The sequence below is a fragment of the Colossoma macropomum genome, unplaced genomic scaffold (genome assembly GCF_904425465.1).
Source record: "Colossoma macropomum unplaced genomic scaffold, Colossoma_macropomum, whole genome shotgun sequence".
Classification (NCBI taxonomy): domain Eukaryota; kingdom Metazoa; phylum Chordata; class Actinopteri; order Characiformes; family Serrasalmidae; genus Colossoma; species Colossoma macropomum.
In genome coordinates, this window is record NW_023494792.1 from 31,515,273 (window position 1) to 31,537,553 (window position 22,281).

Below are 22,281 nucleotides of genomic sequence, written 5' to 3' on the forward strand. Positions count from 1 at the left end.
ATGATCAGAAATATCACTGAATCATCCCCATTGGTTAACCACAAATACAGATAAGAGGGATCCCAATCATAGTTCTCATGCAGTTCTTTTATACCAGTAGAGGTGTCTTGGGCAAGGTCTCGCACAGCGCTTGAGGCATCGGAAATAGAAGTGTAGCGCTCACCTCCCACCACCTGGCAAACACCTCCTTTCTCTGCTAAGAGAAGATCTAATGCAACACGATATTGCAGAGCTACTTCTTTTATTTCATTCAGTTCTTTCTGAATAGCTTGTACTGCTTTAAGAGAGGCATTCATGAGGTCTAAGACTCCAGAAAGTTCTTCAGTTCCCTTCACACTTCTGTAAATACCATAACCAGGAAAAATCACCCCAAATAACCTTTCAGCTTGTGTGAGGGTTTGGTTTTGCTTGAGCATGACTTCATGCTTCTAGTGAACAGGACCAATTTAGCTAGGTAACATATACCAAAATATTTTTTGGAGACTGCCAGTAAACCTTAGAATTACACACAACAACAATTCCCTCTGGCAGCAAAGGTGGGTCAGTCAAATTGGCTGAGACTTCATAAGAACAATCACTGGAATCAACAGGTTTCTTGGTTTTACCGTGGGCACAGTTAGCAAGAAACAATATGGGACATTATTCAGTGTTTGGACCCTGATCTTACATGGAGGTGGGGTTGACCGGTTTGCTCTGGCAGGTGTTTTTTTCAGTCGTGAGCAGTCGAGTACAGCACAAGAAAGTGAATTCATATACTCAGTAACCATGGTGTGAAAAATAATGTCACTACAAAGCAGAGAATACTTGGCCTTTATAATGTAACACGTTTCATTCAGGCTATTCTTTAAGCAGTTAGTCTGCTGTAAAGAGACAACAGCACAGGACACAAACTGACACACATTTTTGGTCATTTTTGATCAATACAGCGTAAGCAAACTTGGTTGAATCCTTTAGATGGATGATATTTTTTAATCTCTGTGTTGACATATTGAAGAATAGCAGTTTGACTTGCGTATGAAGATGGTCTCTCTATGCAGGGCATTGGGTTCATCCTGCAGACAGTGCCATCATCAAATTTCTCTGCTAAATTTAGCCAACTGATTGATAGCCAGCTGTATGATTACCATTCCTACAATTTGAGTGGTATTGAGGCGACAAATGACAGATCCACCAATCAGAGTGACTCATTGCCTTTGTGAATTCGGTCATTAGGGTCACAGCATCATGGTTATGAATTGGCTATTCTTTTTCCTGATAGTATCCCTTACATGAACATGAGGATCATTAAAAACGCACTGATTTAACTAACTAGGTGATCACATGGAAGGTCTAATAAGTGTTTTTAGGTTTGTACTCCTGTTTTTGTGGCCAAATAACAATAACGCTGTGGCCCTGAAGCAGACTGGTGGAACTGATCTTGGCTGACCGCAAGGTTTAATTGGCATCTCTCAGCTCAGCTTTCTACGAGTGGGTCTCTCTCTCACCCCATCCTCCTTTAGCTCACTGAGTCACTGCAATATGCAAGCATCATGTGCTTCCTGTGTGATCTTTCTATGTGTGGACCATATACAGAAACCAGCTAGATGAAGAGAACAAACAAATACCACTGTCCCTGCAGTCACACGACCGGTTTCTACTTCAGTTATCCCAGTGAAGGTCAAGGGAGTTTTGACTTTTGGATAGTGGACAGTTTTGGTAGAAGTTGTTTCACTATCTTGAGTAAAAGTCCTTACCCTTCCTTTGTTCTAAGAAATATACTGCAGATATAGGATAATTCAGTATTGTCTGTTGTAGCTGTGCAGGTGTAAGTTGTCTATTAGGGGAATAATAACGCTGCACCTCAGCTTTCTTCAGATTTTGTTTCATAAGGTCTTGTCTGCACACAGCTGTAGTTCTGTCTACTCATCCATGTATATACACTGATCAGGCATAACATTATGAGCACCTCCTTGTTTCTACACTCATTGTCCATTTTATGAGCTCCACTTACTATATAGGTGCACTTTGTAGTTCTACAGTTACAGACTGTAGTCCATCTGTTTCTCTGCATACTTTGTTAGCCTCCTTTTTCCTTGTTCTTCAGTGGTCAGGACCCCCATGGACCCTCACAGAGCAGGTACTATTTGGGTGGTGGATCATTCTCAGCACTGCAGTAACACTGACGTGGTGGTGGTGTGTTAGTGTGTGTTGTGCTGGTACGAGTGGATCAGACACAGCAGTGCTGCTGGAGTTTTTAATCACTGTGTCCACTCACTGTCCACTCTATTAGACACTCCTACCTTATCAGTCCACCTTGTAGATGTAAAGTCAGAGATGATAGCTCATCTGCTGCTGCACAGTTTGTGTTGGTCATCCTCTAGTCCTTCATCAGTGGTCACAGGACGCTGCCCACAGGATGCTGTTGGCTGGATATTTTTGGTTGGTGGACTATTCTCAGTCCAGCAGTGACACTGAGGTGTTTAAAAACTCCAGCAGCACTGCTGTGTTTGATCCACTCAGACCAGCGCAACACACACTAACACACCACCACCACGTCAGTGTTACTGCAGTGCTGAGAATGATCCGCCACCCAAATAGTACCTGCTCTGTGAGGATCCATGGGGGTCCTGACCACTGAAGAACAGGGTAAAAGGGGGCTAACAAAGTATGCAGAGAAGCAGATGGACTACAGTCTGTAACTGTAGAACTACAAAGTGCACCTGTATAGTAAGTGGAGCTGATAAAATGGACAATGAGCGTAGAAACAAGGATCATAATGTTATGCCTGATCGGTGTATAACACAACAAGAAGCGTTGCTTGGATCCATGATAGTCCAATTTCAGCCATCACTTTAGATAGTTTTTGCTTGATCGTCTGATTTAGTCTTTCCACTGCACCCCCGCTCTGTGGGTGGTAAGCACAGTGTGCCATTGTCATTGGACAGATTCTTTGGAATGGCCTATTTTAGAATTCCTTACCGAGGGAATCCCTTCCCTAACCACTTTTTTTCCCCCCTACCAATAATGCATCCGCATGGTCTCACATCTGCTAAGAGTTGAAGTGGGCCTGACCCAGCTTTTGTGCTTGTCAACAAAGATGCAAGTTATTGGATTATATGTTTATTTTGTTGTAGTCAGGTCTGAAATTTTTGTCATTCCATGGTGGAAAAGGGACTCGTGCACTTCACAAAATAGATGGCATCATGAGGAAGAAGGATTATCTAGAAACACATCAGGACGTCAGCCAAAAAGAACATGGTCACTGCTGGGTCCAGTCGTATAGTGATCCTAAGCCTTCCTCCAAAATTGTAGACGACAAAGTAAAAGAATTGGAGTAACCATCAAAGTCTTGACTTGAATCCCGTAGAAAATTTGTGGACTGAACTGAAACAGGATGTCTGAGCAAGGAGGCCCACAAACCTGCCAGTTCTGTCAGGAGGAGTGGGCAAAATTCCAGTATAGTATTATAAAAAGCTTGTGAAAGGCTACCCCAAGTGGTTCACGTTAAGCGATTAAAAGGCAATTCCACCAAATACTAACAAAAAACACTTTTAATCAACTGAAAATCTTGCATAGTGAATAAAACCTGAATCTTTAGCTGTTATTTTTAAATGATCTTGTACAGAAAAAAAGCCCATACTTTAATTGACTTACCATACATTTACTGTGTTAAGATGAAATGTGTGGAGTACGTGACAAATTGAGTTCTAATGTCTTTAGCCTAGGCCAGCATTTCCCAACCCGGACCACTGGGCCTCCCAGATGGTCCACATTTTTACTCCAACCTAATTCACAACACAGAGATGGAGAAAAAATGTGAACTGTTTGAGGGGCCTTAGGAGTGGTTTGGGAAACACTGGCCTATGTATATGGGCACTTACTTTAGGCCTCATCCTTTTCAAAGTTCAGTCTCACTTTACAGAGCATCAAAAACAAGGCCAACAATGAGGCACAAATATAGCACAAGGTTAACAAAAACAAGGATGGAAGACCAAGCAAAACCTGACCATGATGCACAAAATAAATAAATAAATAAATAAATAACATGGTTATTAACCAAAAAAGGATGACATGAGGGAAAACAATAAAGAAGAACAGTACACACCAAAAGAAATTAGATGAACAGGGCAGAAGTGGGACTACAATAATGAGAGGTCGATGAATAGGACTGGGAGAGGAGAGGTTTACAGTTCAGTTTTGAAAGAGGAAATGGTTGAGAAGTTTGCGAGTGTGGCAGGCAGTTTCAGAGCTTGAAGAGACACAGCACTTCAGCAAATCTAGAAGTTTCTTTCTCCAAAAACTAGTTTCAGCAGTTTACAGTAAATACCTTTCCACTCTGCATCATTGATTCAGATGTCTGTAAATTCAAACTCATGTAAAACAGTGATTGATGATTTCTTGCACACTGTTTGCAATCTTTTGGATGGTGAAAATGCAGCATTATTTTATTTGCCCTCTTGGAAACTTTCACAGACAACATTCACAGAACTGTGTCCATGGTTGGTATTGGCACACGACAACAACGAAGCCTGATCAGCTGGATCCTAGCAACTAAAACTTTTGACTGACGTCAAATTCATTATTTTGTTCTCTGCTTCATTGCATGTTAAGCTGCATCTCCAGAAGTAGCTCAAACTAAGTTACGGAAAGTTACCATCTATGATTGAAAGAGCTCAAAATGTTTCCCCTCCTGAATGAGTTTTTCCAAAGTGAAGAGTGGTCTACACAGTTTCACAGCTTGCTTTGTCTTTTTGGATGTTATTTTGTCTTTAAAAACAGGAATACTGCCCATTTATTCACAGAAATCTTGCAAAATCCCAAAAAACTGTCTTACTAAATATTTTCCATTTTCATGTTGTTTATTTGCATCATGTTCAGTGTTTAACAGCCTTCATGTGACCATAGTTGTTTCTTAGCAACCAGTGGAATGATGCAGTTGTGGTGAAGAAATGTTCTGTTAGCAGATACAACACCACACAACGCTGTTTCATACATTAAACTGCAGCTGAACGAACTGTTGTATAACTTTAAATGTGAAGCAGGATGTAGTTTCCCAAGAGTTGCGATGTTAAGATCATCCTGGCTATTAGGCATGTTATCTAGACCTGTAATGTCTATTGTGCTGTAAGTTTTCTTGGAAAGCTTTCTGGAAAGTTATGTCGTCTTTACCGGATGTCAGTCCACTGTGTGGCTGAGCTTCAAGAGGAAACTTTGCTTTGTCTCTATTGTAAACAGGGGGGGTCAAATGTCTTGAAGTTAAGAGTGTTGATCTGAGGCCAGCTCTCCTGTTTATTGTATTACATTAGATGTGAAAGACTTTCAGAGATCACATTCTGACTATGAAGTTCTGTATGCATGTGATGTCTATTACTAGAAAACCAGGATATAGTTGAAACACTTTTTATCTTGTTTTTTTTTCCGCCAGAGAAACTGGAGGCATTGCCGCCGAACGCCAGCCAGCTGAGATACGGTGAGATGTGATGATTTCTCTCTCATCACCTGTTTTTTACCTACAATTGTCTTAAAATATATAAGAAAGATGAAAAGAAGGTGAAAGTAAAATGTCACTATTCCATGAAGATCTTAACCAAACAGTAAATGCTCAAAAAGTTGCAGCTATTACAAAAAAGATGATTGAAGGTGACTAGGGTTTGTGTTATTCTCCAAAATATACAAATACAGCAGGACCGTCATAGTTAATGCCTTAATAACACGTTAATGTGATAAATTACTATAAAATTTTTTGTAATACTCGAAACCATCTACAGTAGTTCCAGGCTGAAGCACAGCTGCTCACATGCTGTATGTTACTAGATGGTAATCTACAACTGTAGCCTTTTCACTCAAATCCAGCTTTTTTCAATGGTATATATTTTAAATATATATATATATATATATATATATATATATATATATATATATATATATATATATATATATATAAAATATATATTTTAAATTATATTTAGTCATATGCAGCCCATGGTTAAATGACACATTTGTTGTTGTTTTTTTTTAATGAACCTAAACTCATCCACTACAGGGAACAAACTTACATAAGGTATTTTTTATGCCTAAATTTCTATTTATTTGCTGAATTTAACATATTGCAAAAAATAAAACATAAAATATCAAATATGTCTGTATCGCTGCATTCACAAATGCAAGTTAAGACTGTACTATGCACAGTGGAAGCTACATGTCAACAGCATCTGGAAACACTGCCGACTTCTCTGGGCTCGAGTTTATCTGAAATAAACTGATGCTCATTGGAAGCATGTACTGTGGTCTGACAAGTCCACCTTTCACATTGTTTACGGAAATAACAGACGTCGTGTTCTCCAGGCCAAAAACGAAAAAGAAAAGGGCCATTCCAGATTGTTGCCAGCGTAAAATTCATAAACCAGGGTCTGTCATGGTACGGGAGGGTATTAGTGGGTCACTTGAACACTAAACACATTTTGATCAACATATTCTGCCTTTTTCAGAGACACATATGCTGATATCAACTTATCATCTTATTTCAACATCGCAACACCAAGCCACATTCTGCACGTTACAGCAGCATGGCTGCGTAATCACAGAGGTTGGTTGCTAGATTGGCCTGCCTGCAGTCCAGAACTGTCACCAGTTGAAAATATGTATGAAACAGAATAATGCAGGCCTGTACTGCACAGCTGAAGACTTGTTTAACTGAAAAATAGCAACAAATCGACTTTCCTAACTAGATCAGTTGGTGTTTTCAGTCCCCAAATGATCATAGGTGTTGTTAAAAGGAAAGGTGCTGTAACACAGGGGTAAACATGATCCTCTCCCAACTTTTTTGGAAAGTGTTGTAAGCATCAAATTTGGAATGAGCATATATTTATAAAAAAAAACTTTGTAAGGTAAAACATCAAATATTGTATTCAGTTTAGTCCAGTTCAGTTCAGTTTCTCCAATTTTTTTGGGTTTTATTTTTTTAACATAATTTGAGAAAAACATAAAATCTTTTTACTTTCTTTAGTTTTGAGGAAATGTTTTTGCCTTCTCCTGTTTTTCTTTGGACAGCAAAGTTTTTCTTTTCTTTTTCTTTTCTTTTCAAAAATACTGACCAACACTGAACTTTAGACCTGCTTACATAAATGTTGCCCTCTCAATCTGCAAATTTGGCAAAGCACCACTGAAACAGCCACTGATAGATGGTGATGCTAACAGCAGAACAGGCTGTCTGTGTTTTAATAGGTTTTAAGGGGGAACAACCTCCAGCTTCTTTTCTCAGTGGAATGCGTCATATGCAGAATGAATGAGTCACGAATGAATCACAAAGGATTAGCAGCATGGAAAAGTAATTACTGCTCTTTCAGCTAACCTGTGTATTTTTGGAGAGATTTTCTCCACTGTTTGTTTATATTTTTGTATTTCTTGGTTGGCAGGTGTGTTGATTTATTTCCCAGTGGGTTTTCTGTGAAAGGGTTTTATTATAATAAAATAAGCTGTGCTGTGTGATCTGACCTGCTGTTCTCTTGGCTGCTCTCATTTCAGTGCTCCTTCACAACGCCATCCCCTTCGTTGGCTTTGGGTTTCTGGACAACGCCATCATGATCGCTGCAGTAAGTGGTATGAACCTCTCCAGTGGTTCAGCGAAAGTTGCTTTACATCTGTGAGTCGTTCATAAAGCAAGATTTCTCAGGTGGAAACTCAACGATATGCTGTTCCTTAATTGACAGTCTTTAAAATACTGATATAGCAGAGTACAACATGCACATCAGAGTCTAACAATCTGTAATCGTTTTATTGTGTGCTTTGACATCCTGACCAATCACAGATGTTCTTTGGGTGTTTGGATGAATCATGTGAATATGATGCAACAAATGTAAAAAGTTTTGGTCACAAAAATGAAGCAAACTCGTCTTTTATCATGTCATTTTGAGGGTTCGCTAATGTCTTCCCAGTATATTGGAGGTTATATCACAATTGCAAAACATAATTGCATATATAAAGTCACAGTACTGTACAAAACTCTGAGACTACCATTCATTTATTCGCTTTCCAGTCAAAACAACCGTTAAGTACAACTTACTCTTTTTTAACATCAGGAAAAAGCAGGAAACAATTAACAAACAATTACTCTGAAGCCTCATCAGCTAAATATATTTTTAGTATTTAGTATGTTCACCACCTTTATAACAGCTTCCATTCCTTTCAGGAGACTTTATTTTAGTTCCTCAAAGAAAACCACTGGAATATTTATGGACGTTTTTCACACCTCCAAAGGATGGACAGAAACACCTGTGGATATTTTCAGATCTGAAGCAGCTTGATTTTCTCCTCTCTCTCAAAGATGAAAGCTTTAAGTGCTCTTTATCTGATGGGGACAGTGTTGGTGTCTACCAGGTCTTCCAGGTGGTTGTTAGGAGCCCCATTTTGTCTGTAGATTTTAATCATTTTTTGAACTTCAGCTTTATTTTGATTTTCCCTCACCCTAATAATCCCCTACAAGTGGATTGTCTTGTATCCAATCTTTCCAGAAATATCTCCTGAAATGTACTTAATGACCATTTTGACTGGAGTGGTCATCTCTGACTTCTGCAAAGTACTAGTATTGAATATCATTTGAGCAGAATACTGGTCTGCTGTATTAATTCCTCTTCTAAACACACCATTTTCATTGCTAGAGTAAAAACAGCTTCATTTAAGATTGCCCAGTAAGTGTTCCTTAACTCTCCTTCTGTTGAACAGCGCTTGACTTTGAGCTTAAGTTATCTCGCTAACTGAGAAATTCTGCTTTATAAAATACTTCCTGAATATAATCAGATGTGTCTTTAGGCCCATACAGAGCATATGAAGTAAAAGTTGTGGGATCAGCTTCTTTAATGTAACTCATAGTTACACTCCTCATTATGGATCCGTGCTTAGAAAGATGCGTGTGGAGCTCTTTGGTACTAACGGTTCCCGTTTGTGTTCATTCACAGGGAACGCAGATTGAGCTGTCCATTGGAGTGACATTCGGAATATCAACCATGGCAGGTAATGCAGAAGTTTGCATGTGAGGTTCATAACATCTTACATAAACACTTCTTAACTTATTCATAAATGATTCACTCAAAATGTATGAAATATTGACATTTTACATGAATATGGGTAACTCTTTAACAAAGACTGGCATTCATAATAGGCCACATCACACCTGCATAAGCCATTATTGAACCTTTCCATTTTTGTGTCTTTTTTTTTCCCTTCTTCTTCTTCTTAAAAGGTAATTTAAAAATATCAGCTGGGCTTTACATTGTGTAAACATTTCATGATGATCTGACCAGTAGAAATAGTCCAAATTTACAAAAATATCTTGAACTTACATTACACAGAATGCTTTTCCTTCTGTAAAGTTATTTTCATGGAGATGTGAGTTTGTGTTCTGACAGTGATGATATAAGCATTTACAAAGGCTCATTCCAGCAAGAATTAGTTCTCATAACACTTTCAGAATTGAAATGGCCTCAGAGTTGGGGGAAAAAAGTCTTTACAACAACTGATGCTTGTTGTAATGCGCCTTTATAAATGTTTATGTAGGTTTAGGGCAGATGGCATTAAAAAAGGCTTATGTTGGTGCCTTATTAGTGCCCTTCAGTAAAGGGTTACCTTAACATGGACTGCTATGTCATTTTACTGAGAGCTTTTTTTCAAAATTAAAGTCTGTGTGTACAAACCCAGTTCCAAAAAAGTTAGGACAGCATGTGAAATGATAATAAAAACAGAAAACAGTGATAAGTAAACTATTTCATTGAAAACAGAACAAAAACACAACGTTCTCAGTAGCACATTATAAATTTGATCCCTGCAACACATACCTTTTATAACACGTAATAATGGCTTGGGGACTGAAGACACCAATTCATCCTGTTTTATTCATGCTTATGTAACAGAAGATTTTTTTTGCCATTCTTCTGTTATATAGTTCTTCGAAGAGAAGAGACTTAGTATTAGCTAGCACATCGATTCCCTGGGCTGTAAAATCCAAAGACCATGTTCTAATAGACTTGGATCACTAGCCATATCAAAGCCATCACTTAAACAGCCTCCTGCCATCTTACAAATATAGCCAGAAGGTTTGGTGTCACAACAAGACCTAGAGAAGCTCATCCATTCTTGTAAAGTGCTGCTACTAGTCTAGATCTCTGAATGTTTTAGGCCCAGAATGCTTCTCTCATTAGTTTAAGAATGTAAACCAAGTAAGTTTCTTATATCCAGGTCTGCTAGTAGAGCCCAGAGTCCAGACTAAACGTGGTGGGCCTCGACCCATCCTTGTTTATAGAGGTCTAGGCCTATTCTGGATACTCTTTTTATCCCAAGCATAACAGCATCGCCTGTTAAAAATGTTTTCTGAACATTTCACAGTGTTCCTAGTCTTAAATTGCCCCTGTCCCAGCTTTTTTGGAATGTGTTACAGGCATCAGTTTCAGAATGAACATATATTTACCACAAAAAAATGCTGATAAGATAATATATTGTATATCCTGTCTTTGTTCTGTTCTAATACAGGACAAAGTAGATTAATAAATCACTGCTTTCTGTGTTTATTGGCATTTCGCATACTGTCCCAACTGATTTTGGGTCTCTTCGATAAAATGCAAAGTAGTCTACTTCCATTCAGGTGGTGTTTCAGTATCTACAGGGAAAGGATGAATATCATAGGCCTGTAAAAAGCCTTCAAGGGACCTTAACTAGAGTTTATCTTTATATCCAAAGCTGGGCTGATATGTTCAGCGAGTGATGGTGCTTCAACACAGCAGTGCTTACTCACATTAGGGAGTGGCGCTGTGTCAGGGAGGTACCTTGGAATTATATGGCACAACAGTTTGGCACAGTTTGTGTAACTTAAAGGCTTTGATTTCCAAAATGAAACTACTCTTAGCGTGTTTCATCATGTCTTCCCAGCAGTGTTATATCTATGGGATATCTAATAACAGTTATGTTCAAGTGTTTTGGAATTAGGACACCTGGTGGATAAACTGTGCACAGTCATAGGTTGGCTAGTATCAGAAGGTACAGTAGGCTTAGGAGACGCTCCAATCAGAAAGTGCGTAGCTGAGTGTGATTCGCAGTGACAGCCTGGCTATATGTGTTTATTCTGGTCTCATAACATGGTTCTAATTCGTCAAGTAAACAACTATGTAAATTACAAGGACCACAGCTGTGGTGCATTCAAGGTCTTAGGGCTGTCACTGTTCACTGTTTCTTACAGTAAAGGGAATGAAAAATTTGCAAATTGCCAACAAATCACTGTCGAGTCACAGAAAAAGGTGAAGTTTTTGTTAATCTATTAATTGTAACAGTCCTACAATGTTATACAAGTTACAGAGTAATTCATTCCAAACGTGCTTGAAGCTCAGTTTCTTTTTGGAGTCTCCGCCCTCATGCTGGGATAGATTAGTGCACTGTAGTGTTTATGCTGTAGTGTAGTTGACTGTATTCTGCAGAGCTAGATATGCTCCGTACCTGCTCTTCTTCTAGTCCAGGGGTCGGCAACTCAAATGTTAAGAAGAACCATTTTGTCCTTTCAGCAAAAATCAATCCGCCTTTAGCCACAACATTGTATGTCCATTTATTTAAATAACGTTTTACCATCTTGGCTGTAAATAAGTCTCAGTATGTGCTGATATCCTGGTGTAGGTTAAAAAATATAAACGAAAACACAGACTTACTTTAGGTGTAGCCGCTTTTCTTGCATCTCTGGCAGGAAACCTTTCCCTCAAAAGTGGAAAAAGTAATTTTTACGAGGCTGAAGTCGCTTCTCATTCGTCAGCTTCTTGTTCGAATTTTCACGTTCCACCTTAAATGGTGCCTGAGAATGTAACTGCTGCGTTGTTTAAGGTGGAATGGCAGAGTTTGAATAAGAAGCTGGCGAATGAAAAACTGACCTCAGCTTCAGCACTTTTTAGTGTTTGACAGTTTCTCGTTGCAGATTAAACGTATCAGGAAACCAACTGGAGTGATTATAAATGCAAATAAGTCCATCTCCAAATTATCGATGTTCGTCTTAAATCTTTCTCTTTGTCTTGTTGTTAGCTACTAGCTATGCGAGGCTGTTGTCTGTGTTGCTATGGTGCGGTGTGTGTGCCAACCTTCAGGGTTAAAGGGTGAATAAGCAGTTCTACATTAACTGAAGCATTTAAGACCATTTACTGTTTAAACTGTGTTGAACGATCAGCAGAGCTTTATTTTATTTTTACCTACAAATCTAATTCTGCTGTGGAGCCACAACAGGGCAGTAAAAGAGCCGCACGTTGCTGACCCCTGTTCTAGACAGAGTTTCTGACTGTCTGCATTGCTCATGTGTGTGAGTCACTAACATTGTTGTGTGGTTGCAGCGGCTGCTTTGGGGAACCTGGTGTCTGACCTGGCTGGACTTGGGTAAGTGGGCTTGCATGCGCCTCAACTAACCAGATCAATGGATTCTACTATTCAAAAGTTCACTTGTCAGTATTTCAGTATTTGTACTTTTCATTTGGAAAAACTTAATTAAGGTTCACAATTAGACCTTAAAACCACTGTTGTACCTTTGAGGTACATTTACATTGTTTGTACCTTGATGAACAAAAAACGTACCTGCACAGAACCTTTATTTCTAACTCATGTCAGGTCTATAAGACGTTCTTTAAGTATAGAGTACCATCTTATACTTTTATCTGCAAACCATTGATTTTTCGAATCAGTTTCTAATGTATGTGTGTCTGTGCACTCATGGGTGAGTGAAAAATATCAGTGTGCCATGTGTAATCATTGTGTCTATGCCTGTGTGTGTGTGTGTGTGTGTGTGTGTAGACTAGCAGGTTATGTGGAAGCTCTTGCTGCCAGGCTCGGGATGCAGATTCCTGATCTTACGCCCAAACAGGCCGACATGTGGCAGACCAGACTCAGCTCACACATGGTAAGGGGTGTGTTAGTGTGCGCATGAGTGTGTCTGACTCTGTGTGTGTGTGTGTGTGTGTGTGTGTGTGTGTGTGTGTGTGTGTGTGTGTGTGTGTGTGTGAAAGAGCGAGAGAGAAAGATAGTAAGTGAAAGAAGTTGCTGTTGAAGTTTCTTAAACCATTTTTTTTTTATTTTCCACCTGATATCTAATTTATTCGATTAGCCGAGACCTGTTTGGTGTGTGAAGTTTGCTTTTTTAGTTTGAAGCTGCGAACCATGTTGGGTTGTTCAGTGATTTCAAACAGACTTGCATATGTGGTTTCTGACACTTTACACTTGTTCTGACGGCACAGTCTGAGTGGTTGAGAAGTGTTGTACCTGTGTTATTTGTACTACAGCAGTGTTTTTCCACAATAACTGTATTATTCCAGTACCAGTTACTAAGTAAAGACCGAAGTAACGACCAAAGTATGCTTCTGCTGTGATGGCAGATCAACTAAGAAAGCTAGAATTGGCCAGAAATGAATAGAATAGGCAGTGAAATGCTTTGCAGACTAAAAAGAAGATGACTTTCAGGTTAATCTGGCAGGTAACGTTACTGAAGTATTGAAAAAGCTGAGCTGAACCTCAGCAGAACTTGCGTCATTTTCATGGCTCTGTTCATCACAGCGCAGTATGATTGGTTTTGCTTTGGACATTCTGTTAAATATTTGACTTTCTCTTCTCAATTTCTCATGAAATAAATTTACAGAAATACATACATTTTCTCATTCCTAAGAAGAAACAAACTACAATATTTCTTTCTTTAAATTTCGCTGAACATGGTTCAGAAATGCAGATCACCATTAGTCATTAAGGGACCATCTACAAACTATATAATGCAGACATCTTTATAAGGTTCATTTACCATGTGGTTACCATTTGGATAAAAGAAGGCCAAGATCACATTAAATAACTTGTAGTAAAGAGAGTGGCTTCACTTAAGCCTACTGAACTTCCCAGTTAAAGGAAGTCACTCTCTTTAATACAAGTGTTTCAATGTGATTTTGCCTTATTTTGGCTAAAGACATGAGAAATATGATTTGCACTGTTCAGACGGTCCCTTAATGACTAAAGCAATGACTAATACGATAGATTAACTACCAGGATAATTAGAAACTCACAGTGGAATCGGCCAATTCTGTGAGGTAAAAATGTCCTTCTAGGCCTTCTGGAAGTTCTAGATACGTCACTGACCATGAATACAAGTGGTAGTCTGACCAGGTTTCAGTCAGCTGTCAGAAATGTAAAACAGTGGTGGCAGCTCTATGCCAGAGCTCTTTACTGAGCCACTGTAAAACTGATACAAGGTAAAATGTATGTTCAATGTTCTATGTAACAAGCTTCAAATAAAACTTGCAATGTTTTTTACAAGCTCTGAATGCCTGTTCAATCCAAAACAGCCAAAAGATGTTACCACTGTTTACCACTGTTAGCTTAGTGCCAACATAACACTAGGAATCCCATAGGATGCTACCAGAATTAGCAGAATTATCTTTTGGGTCTTGTTTTTGGCCACGTTATGACATTTATGGCCCAGACTGAAGGTCTAGCTCTCTACCTCACTGGAATTTTGCCTATACATTTGTCCTTTTGTATAGTTAAGGTACAGATGTGGTCACTTCATAAGCAAGTCTTTTTTAAGGCTACTCAACTACTCAGTACGGTTTGAGGTAAGTGTGTGATGATTTGTTCAATGCTAATTGATGGTGTATAAGCTCCTATTACTTGTTCAGACACCAAACAGGCTTTGGTTGATTGAAAATTGTGTAAATTGGGATTATTTTGGGCAAAGTATTCCTTTAAATCTTCCGTGGGATTAGGTTGGCTGTTTAAAGGCCATAACGAGAAAGCTTGTAACTCTAGCTGTGCTCTGGTGCTGCAGGGAAAGGCCATCGGCGTCACCATCGGTTGCCTTCTGGGGATGTTTCCTCTCTTCTTTCTCAGTGATGAAGATGAAGAGGAGACAGTGGACACTCCACGTACTACACAAACGGACTCTAAGTAAATTTTCATATAGTGTGCAGTAGACACAGCTTGATTAACACTATTCTGAACATTTTCTCAAAATTTCACTAACTTATTGGGAGAAGTTCCACCAGGAAAGTTTCTTTTCTCTATGAAATTGATTGCACTCAAGTTGTAGCTCCAAAATGTGGTAGCCTATTGGTTTTTAGAGTATTTTAGTATTTTAAGGTATGGATTTGTACCCAAAAGAGATCTAGGTGTCTATGGAGGGAGGGATCAGTGCTGGTTAGCTAGTTACCTAGCTGTTAGTTAAACAATCCCCAGACAGATGTTTTAAGCCAGGACTTGCCAGCAAGTGCAAAAATGGCACAGAACACGAATATTTATGACTCACTTGCAGAATTGCAACTTTTAGCAGTTCTATTCATCTATATTCTTTAGAAATGAATGAAATTTTCAAAAAGGAGTTTTCTCAGAGAATCAGGGTATCGAGATAAAGTACGATTATGATTTAATACGAACAAAAACTGCAATTACAGCACAGAGGCTTGTTTTATGTGTCTCTTATCAACATAATTAGCCCAGATTTTTTTTTCTTTTATGTCTTTATTTAACCCCTTAACATGTAGATCATTGTTAGTCACATTGTTATTGCTGATTATTGTTATTCAGTTATTAACCTTATGGATTATTATTCAGTAACTACTATAAATTCTTCAGTAACTACTATGCAACTAGTATTTATGTCGTTATGAGAGGAGAGTGAGGAGCTAAGGTCACATAAAGGTTTAAGGAATCAACCTTTAAATGAAAAACTACTAGTTTTATAGCTTTGACATGTTTACAGATCCAACAAACAAACAAGCTGGGATCCTTGCGGTAGGAGAGGTGAGACAGCAACTGGAAGATGTAGGATCAAATCCCAGGACTGACTGGGTATTTTTGGTTGGGCAGGGCACTAAACCCCCCCCCCACTTGCCCCAGGTGGTGCTGCCCTGCTGGCGACGCTGTGCTGCTCCCAGTCAACACATAGTTAGGGAGCACAATCACAGATCCCCCCTGTAGGATCAGCAGTAACTATAACAAGCAAAAACATATGCAAGTCATACATAGAGCTTCCATAGCAATATCAGACTGGATAATATGCAGATGTAAGCTGTGTGGGATCAGTACTCTAAAGTAAAGTAAAGGTCTGTATTTGTTGGGTAGAGCAGTAGAAGGACAGGCTGATGTGAGTCTGCAGGTCGAGTTTTAGTTGGAGGTGAAGTATAGTTGAGTCGGGTGGTTTCATTTGTCCACAGATGCAGCTGTAGTGTTTGTGATTGCAGTCTGTGCTGCAGCGTTTTCTGAAATACTGGACTGGAATACAAGGTGCTGATAAACAAACTGAAAAAAGTGCTTGAATTCAAATGTGTACATGATTAAAACATCAACACAAGTTCTGCCAAAACTAAGTAAACTAAAACACAAAATTGTGCTAAACGTAATACATTTTATTGGAGTAGAAATTGTGTACAGATTTTTATGAAGTAAATTCAATTAAGTACTGTTTTTTCAGTGTTGTGTGTGATTTTATAAACACTATGGTTTTATATAAACATGTAATATGTCCAAAAGTTTGTAGACACCTGCTTATCTAGCGTTTCTTCTGAAATCAAGGCTGTTAACAGGGTCTTTGTTCCTACTTTGCTGCAGTAACAGCCTCTACTCTTCTGGGAAGGCTTTACACTAGATGTTGGAACATTGCTGTGAGGATTTGATTGAGCTTTAGTGAGGTCAGGTACTGATGTTGGATGGTCAGTTCTGGATCTCCAACTCATCCCAAAGGTATTGGATGGAGCTCCATCACTCCAGAGAACAGCTCCACTGCTCTATAGCCCTGTGCTGGGCAGTCTTTATACCCCTCTAGCTGATGCATAGCATTGGGCATAGTGACCTTAGAATCATGTGCAGCTGCTCCAGAGCTTCCATTTTATTGGTCAGTGCTTATGGAGATCATACAAGCTGTCTGTGCCATTGAACATCGGTGTCAGCAGTGGATTCACCTTGCAGTCGCTGAATTCATGCTTTAGAAGGGCTGTCTAGATACTTTTGGACATATAAAATAGAGTTTCCAGGGTACAGATTAGGCATAGCCACATAAGTCTATTTAAACTGCCTCTGTCAGTCCGGATTTGAGTCTGGAAAACTGTTAGCTTTGAATGATGTCATCTCATGGCCTTTTCTGCATGTACATATTTGACACCAGTAGGAATTTGCATATCCAAATTGCCATATCCACATAGTGATGCGTTCGGGGAAAGTGGTGCATTTCCCAGCACAGATTGGTCCTAATCTTTGAATAAATTGCACTGCCAGTGGCAGTACCCTGTTTGGGCTTCTATTTTAGAAAAGGATTAGGCTTTATCTGTGTGGAAAAGCAGCCCAGACCCAAATGCAAATGCATTAGAACAGCTCGTTATGTTGTACGATATTATCTTAAATGATTTCATTTGAAGGAAATGTATGCTTTGTTTTGTGTCTGATATTTTATGGTTTTGAAGGATTTTTCTTGCCATTCGTCTGGTTTTCGGAGTTGTTCTCGATCATGACACTGAAGTTGTTTGTGTTATTGATTGTCAGTCAGGTACTGCTGTATCTGATTGTATTCGATGGATACCGTCTGTATTTCATAGTCAAACATCAGTATGTTCAAGTTCTTTAGTCCATGAGCAAAGAGGACCACACAGTGTTGTGTGGCTATTAATAATCAAGTACATTGGGATTTTTATTATTTTTCAATTACCAGTTTGTGGTTTAATAAATTAACTGATTGCAAAAACTGTTTCAGATTGTTTTTTGTTTTTTTTCCTTCAAACACTTCACAGAATACACTTTACTTCGGTTTCTGCAGGACATTCTAGAGCAGAGCTGCCTAAAGTTGACCTGTGAGGATGTTCAGTGTGGCCCACCAGTTACCCTAACCGTGCCCTTCATCATTTGACCAATTCCATATAGTGTTTTATTTTTATGAGGCAATCAAAAATAATATCACTACAGCATCTTCCTGAAGATTTGAAGCAAATCATCATTTACAGCAAATCGATTTGGAAACTCTATTTGTGTCATATTTGTTGCTATTTTGGTAAGACTGGCTAAATCAACAGTGAAATGTGTATCGTTAACGTTAGCTAATGGTTCATACAGTTTAAAGCGAGCGATTAAGTTTGACGAAAAATCTTTATTTTTTTCTAGATTTCAAACAAAGCGCAAAAATGTCATTCTGTCAAGATCTGCAACCTTAGATTTTAATAGAACACAATTTCTATAGTTCAGCGAAGGCACAGTTTAAATGCTTCATCATAAAACCTGTGATTTATTTTCAAAAATATCACAACAAATAATAACTAGTTTTAAAACTTCCACATGATTTCCCAACTTTTTCCACTAGAGCAGGGCGAGTGGGGGGGGGGATGTTCCAGAAGCCTTTCATTCCTTTGTCTGACACACACAGACATGCTTTACCTTTAAAGTACAGCAGTCTGCTTTACAAGGCTGACTTCACTGCTTTGCTTTTGAAACTTGTTTTAATGGATTTTGGTGTATTTTGGAAGTAAGATAATGAAAGTTTCAGGCTTTGAGCTGCAATATTTGAAGTTGTAGGAGAAAAAGAACATGCTGAAATAACAGTGTCACCCTGTAAAGCCTGAAATACTGATTTACAAGTCAGAGGCGTCAGATGGGATTTTTCAGACTACGTCATCGGTCTTTATGTATTAACTCAATTGCACAGCCTCAGCAAGAAGGTCTGGCTCAATATTTAGGTCTCAAATGCGAAATCAGCTTTATAATGATGAAGATATGATGACAGTAGGTAACTCGCATCCTCAGAAGACACGTCCTTCAAGTTTTGACCGAGTTCGCTTTGAATTGTCCTTCAGCGCACTCGCAGTCATCAGATTTATCCACTCAGAGAGGCACAACCCACGTTACTGAATGTACTTTTTCACATTGCATGCAATTACACGTTTCCACCAGAGAGGTCTCCAAATCCCCCAAAACTTACATAGTGTAGCTTTAAGCTCTCTCAGCAGTTGTGTGTCTGTGTGCTTGTGTATGTGCTTTATGCAATCTTGAAAATTTAAAACAGCAAAAAAAAAAAAAGGCATTTTACATTAGCATATATCTATTTATTAATTTGTCCAATTATTTAAACTTCTGGAATAATGTAAACTCATATTCACAAAAGGAAAGAAATTGCTGATCATTTATCAATCATCATATCATCAATAAAATGAAAGCAATGATAATTACAATAATAATCATATTTGAATATAATAATTGTCTTCTTAACAATATTAACATTCACAACATGTCTCCATACGCTGAGGTGTCCCACATTTTTAAACACTGAGTCTTTCCCTCGGTTCATAAGCGTTTCTGTGGTTCTGTATAAATATGTACATTCCTACGCTCCTAAAGCCCGTAAGAAGGACAGGGTGTGTATGGCTTGTCCATGGCTATGGCTAAGTTTAAGGGTAGGATTCCCGCGCTGGGGACGTTTCATTCTTTAAGATTAGATACAACCTTTCATGACTGTAAAGAATAAATATAGCGCTACACAATGGGAGAAACGGATCACTACCACTATCTTTCTTAGGAGGAACTTTTATACACAAAAAGGTGGCTGTAGAATATCAGAAGGTTCTGCTTCTCTTTACAGAGACGAATTGGGCTGTGTCTCAAATCGATCCCTAGTTCCCTATGTAGTGAAGGAGTATTTAGGGAACTGAAAATGAGTTCATGTGCCATTTGGACACTTTCAGAAAACCTGTGATGTCAATGATCCAAGCACTCGACTTTGATAAGGCAGCAAAAAGCCACCTGCTAACTGACTAGCAGGCTAAGAAAAGGCTGAGAGCATTTAAGGACATCGAAATTTATAATAGACTTAAAATTTCATCGCTGTCCAAAAAACATCTATTTGCTCACCATTTAAACACAGCAGCTGTCCTTTATGCTGTGTGAAAATTTCTGAATGGATAAACAGAAATGCTTCAGAATTACTTGGAATGAAATATCTTTAAATTCTAAGTAAGCAGTGATTTGCATACTAATAACTTTATATATAAATTTTATATACACTCACTGGCAACTGTATTAGGACCTATCACTTATGCAGTTATGCATTCAGCCAATCATGTGGAAAATACGGATCAAAAGCATTAGTTCACATCAAACAACAGAATGGGCCACATATCATCCTAGTAACTTTGACAGTGGTATGGTTGTGATTTGAAATATTTCAGAAACTGCTGATCTGAGAATTCTATGGTCTCTAGAGTCTCTGAAGTTTATATAGCATGATGCAAGAAACTAAACACATCCAGTAAGCAGCAATGTGGGCATCTTGTTGATGACAGAGGTTACAGGGGAATGGCTAGAATTGTCCCAGCTGAGAGCATCCTCTGGATGCATGTCAGACTTTGAGGTGGATGGGCTACAACAGCAGAAGACCATGTCGGGTTCCACTCTTGTCGGCCAGGAACAGGAATCTGAGGGTACAGTGGGGAAACTGGACAGTATGAAACTGTCTCCAGTACTGAATCTCGATTTCCACTGCGACATGCTGACGACAGAATTTGGTGTAAACAGCATAAATCCATGGATCCAACCTGCCTTGCTGAAGCTGGTGATGGTGGTGTCATAGTGTGAGCAATGTTTCTTTGGCACACAGTGGGCCCCCTGATAGCAATCAAGTATTGTTCGAATGCCTCAGCCTATCTAAGTATTGTTGCTGACCATGTGCATCCCACAATTTACCATCTTCTAAGATGCTGATCTGCACCTTGTCACAAGGCACAGGTCGTCTCAAACTGGTTCAAGGAGTTAGGTGTACTTCAGTGGCCTCCTCGGTCAGATCTGCATCCAAGAGAGCACCTTTGGGGTGTGGTAGATGTTGGCAGTTATGTCAACATGGATCAGAATGTTGAAGGAATATTCCCAGTATCTTGTTGAATCCATGCCATGAAGAAATTAGACTGTTCTGAGAGTAAAGAAGGGTTCTACCCAGTGTTACCTAGTACTGGGGTTCCTAATCAAGTGGCCAGTGCGTGTATTTTCTTATGAATTTTGGATGGATGGCAATCCAGTCACCACCTTGAATTTACATGAAATTAATGTTTTCAGGGTCAACTGGTGCAATTTGCAGTGCACTCTGGGATACGCTAGATTGAAGACACTCGTTCTCCCTCTACATTTTTAGGTGCTTTGTTTTAGAGGGAACTAGAATAATTTCTATGCAACAAAGCTAAAAATGTCTGAATCCCCTGTTAGTTTACTACACATGGAATGTGGGTTTTGATTTGAGACGCAGCCTTTGTTATTATTGGTTCATTCATGTAGCTCTTCATTCAAAACGGCTGCAGCTCACCGAGCAAACGAGCCAATCTACGCAACCCAGAACCAAAACATATAGGCACGGGGAACGATTTGTTTAGGTCTTTTTTTTTCTTCCATAAATAGTATCTGAAGTGCAGACAAAATAAGTATCAATACTTTCAACCACAACAAAATAAAGGATTAGAAAATAAATAAATAAATAAATAAAAAAAAGCAACCGACTAAAAACCTACCAGCAAAAAACCAACTAATGGTGTATATGTGTAATCATCTATCGAACATCAAGGAAGAATCATAAAAACAATAGGACTTGGTAAAATGAATAAAACTGTATAAATCAACAAGGTCTCTGATCCAAAGTCCTCAGGCTCTATTTACATTAAAATCCCGACAGAGGCTCGCGGCTAAAAATCAGCTACCGATCTCGGGAACGGATCCCGATCTAACGGCAAGGAGAAGCGAACAGAAACGTCTGAGTGTGCGGCAGGTGTGTCTGCGTAGGTGTTTGCCTGAAGGAAAAGAAGGTAACAGTAGGACCGAATGAGGTATGAAACTGCTAGATTGATGCTGCTACTGTTCTCTTCTTCCATCTGTATGTGAAGGTGTGCATGTATCTCCGCACTCAGGAGAGTATTATAGTACATTGCCACGATACAGTACATTGGTAATGGGTATATTTTGTGCTTAAATAAAGTTCTAACATTGAGTAGATGGGCTATAGTCCTAGGGTTATAAATACTACAGCTAGAGCTATAAATACTAGACCGTAAGGTTTATCTCTCTAATTGCTGTTTCCTCTCGAAGCGAGTCCCTGCCGTTAGCTGATCTTGGTGTTCCCCATCTGATCGCAGTCCTGTTCACCGGCTCTCTCTCTCTCACACATACGTACAGACACATGCATGCACACGCTCACAAAGGAAAAAAAAAACGAAACGAATCCATTCGTAATGTCGTATTGATGCACAGAATCACCTGTACGCAGAGCACATCCCATCAATTTTAGAGCGGACGAACGCCAAGAGC

At 39.0% G+C, this 22,281-nt stretch overlaps 1 protein-coding gene across 3 annotated transcripts in view; it reads left to right on the forward strand.

Annotated features, from left to right (window-relative positions):
- The window catches only part of tmem65 (transmembrane protein 65), a 31,393-nt gene extending 13,695 nt beyond the window's left edge, over positions 1-17,698 (forward strand). For 2 of the 3 annotated variants that reach the window (XM_036576876.1, XM_036576875.1), the window contains 6 exons: positions 5,405-5,449; positions 7,504-7,571; positions 8,934-8,988; positions 12,330-12,372; positions 12,784-12,889; positions 14,795-17,698. In XM_036576876.1, coding sequence (XP_036432769.1) covers positions 5,405-5,449; positions 7,504-7,571; positions 8,934-8,988; positions 12,330-12,372; positions 12,784-12,889; positions 14,795-14,917 — 440 coding nt within the window. In that variant the 3' untranslated portion in view covers positions 14,918-17,698. The remainder of the gene's footprint in view (positions 1-5,404; positions 5,450-7,503; positions 7,572-8,933; positions 8,989-12,329; positions 12,373-12,783; positions 12,890-14,794) is intronic. The other variant, XM_036576877.1, reaches the window with a different exon arrangement.
- Positions 17,699-22,281: the final 4,583 nt, after the last annotated feature.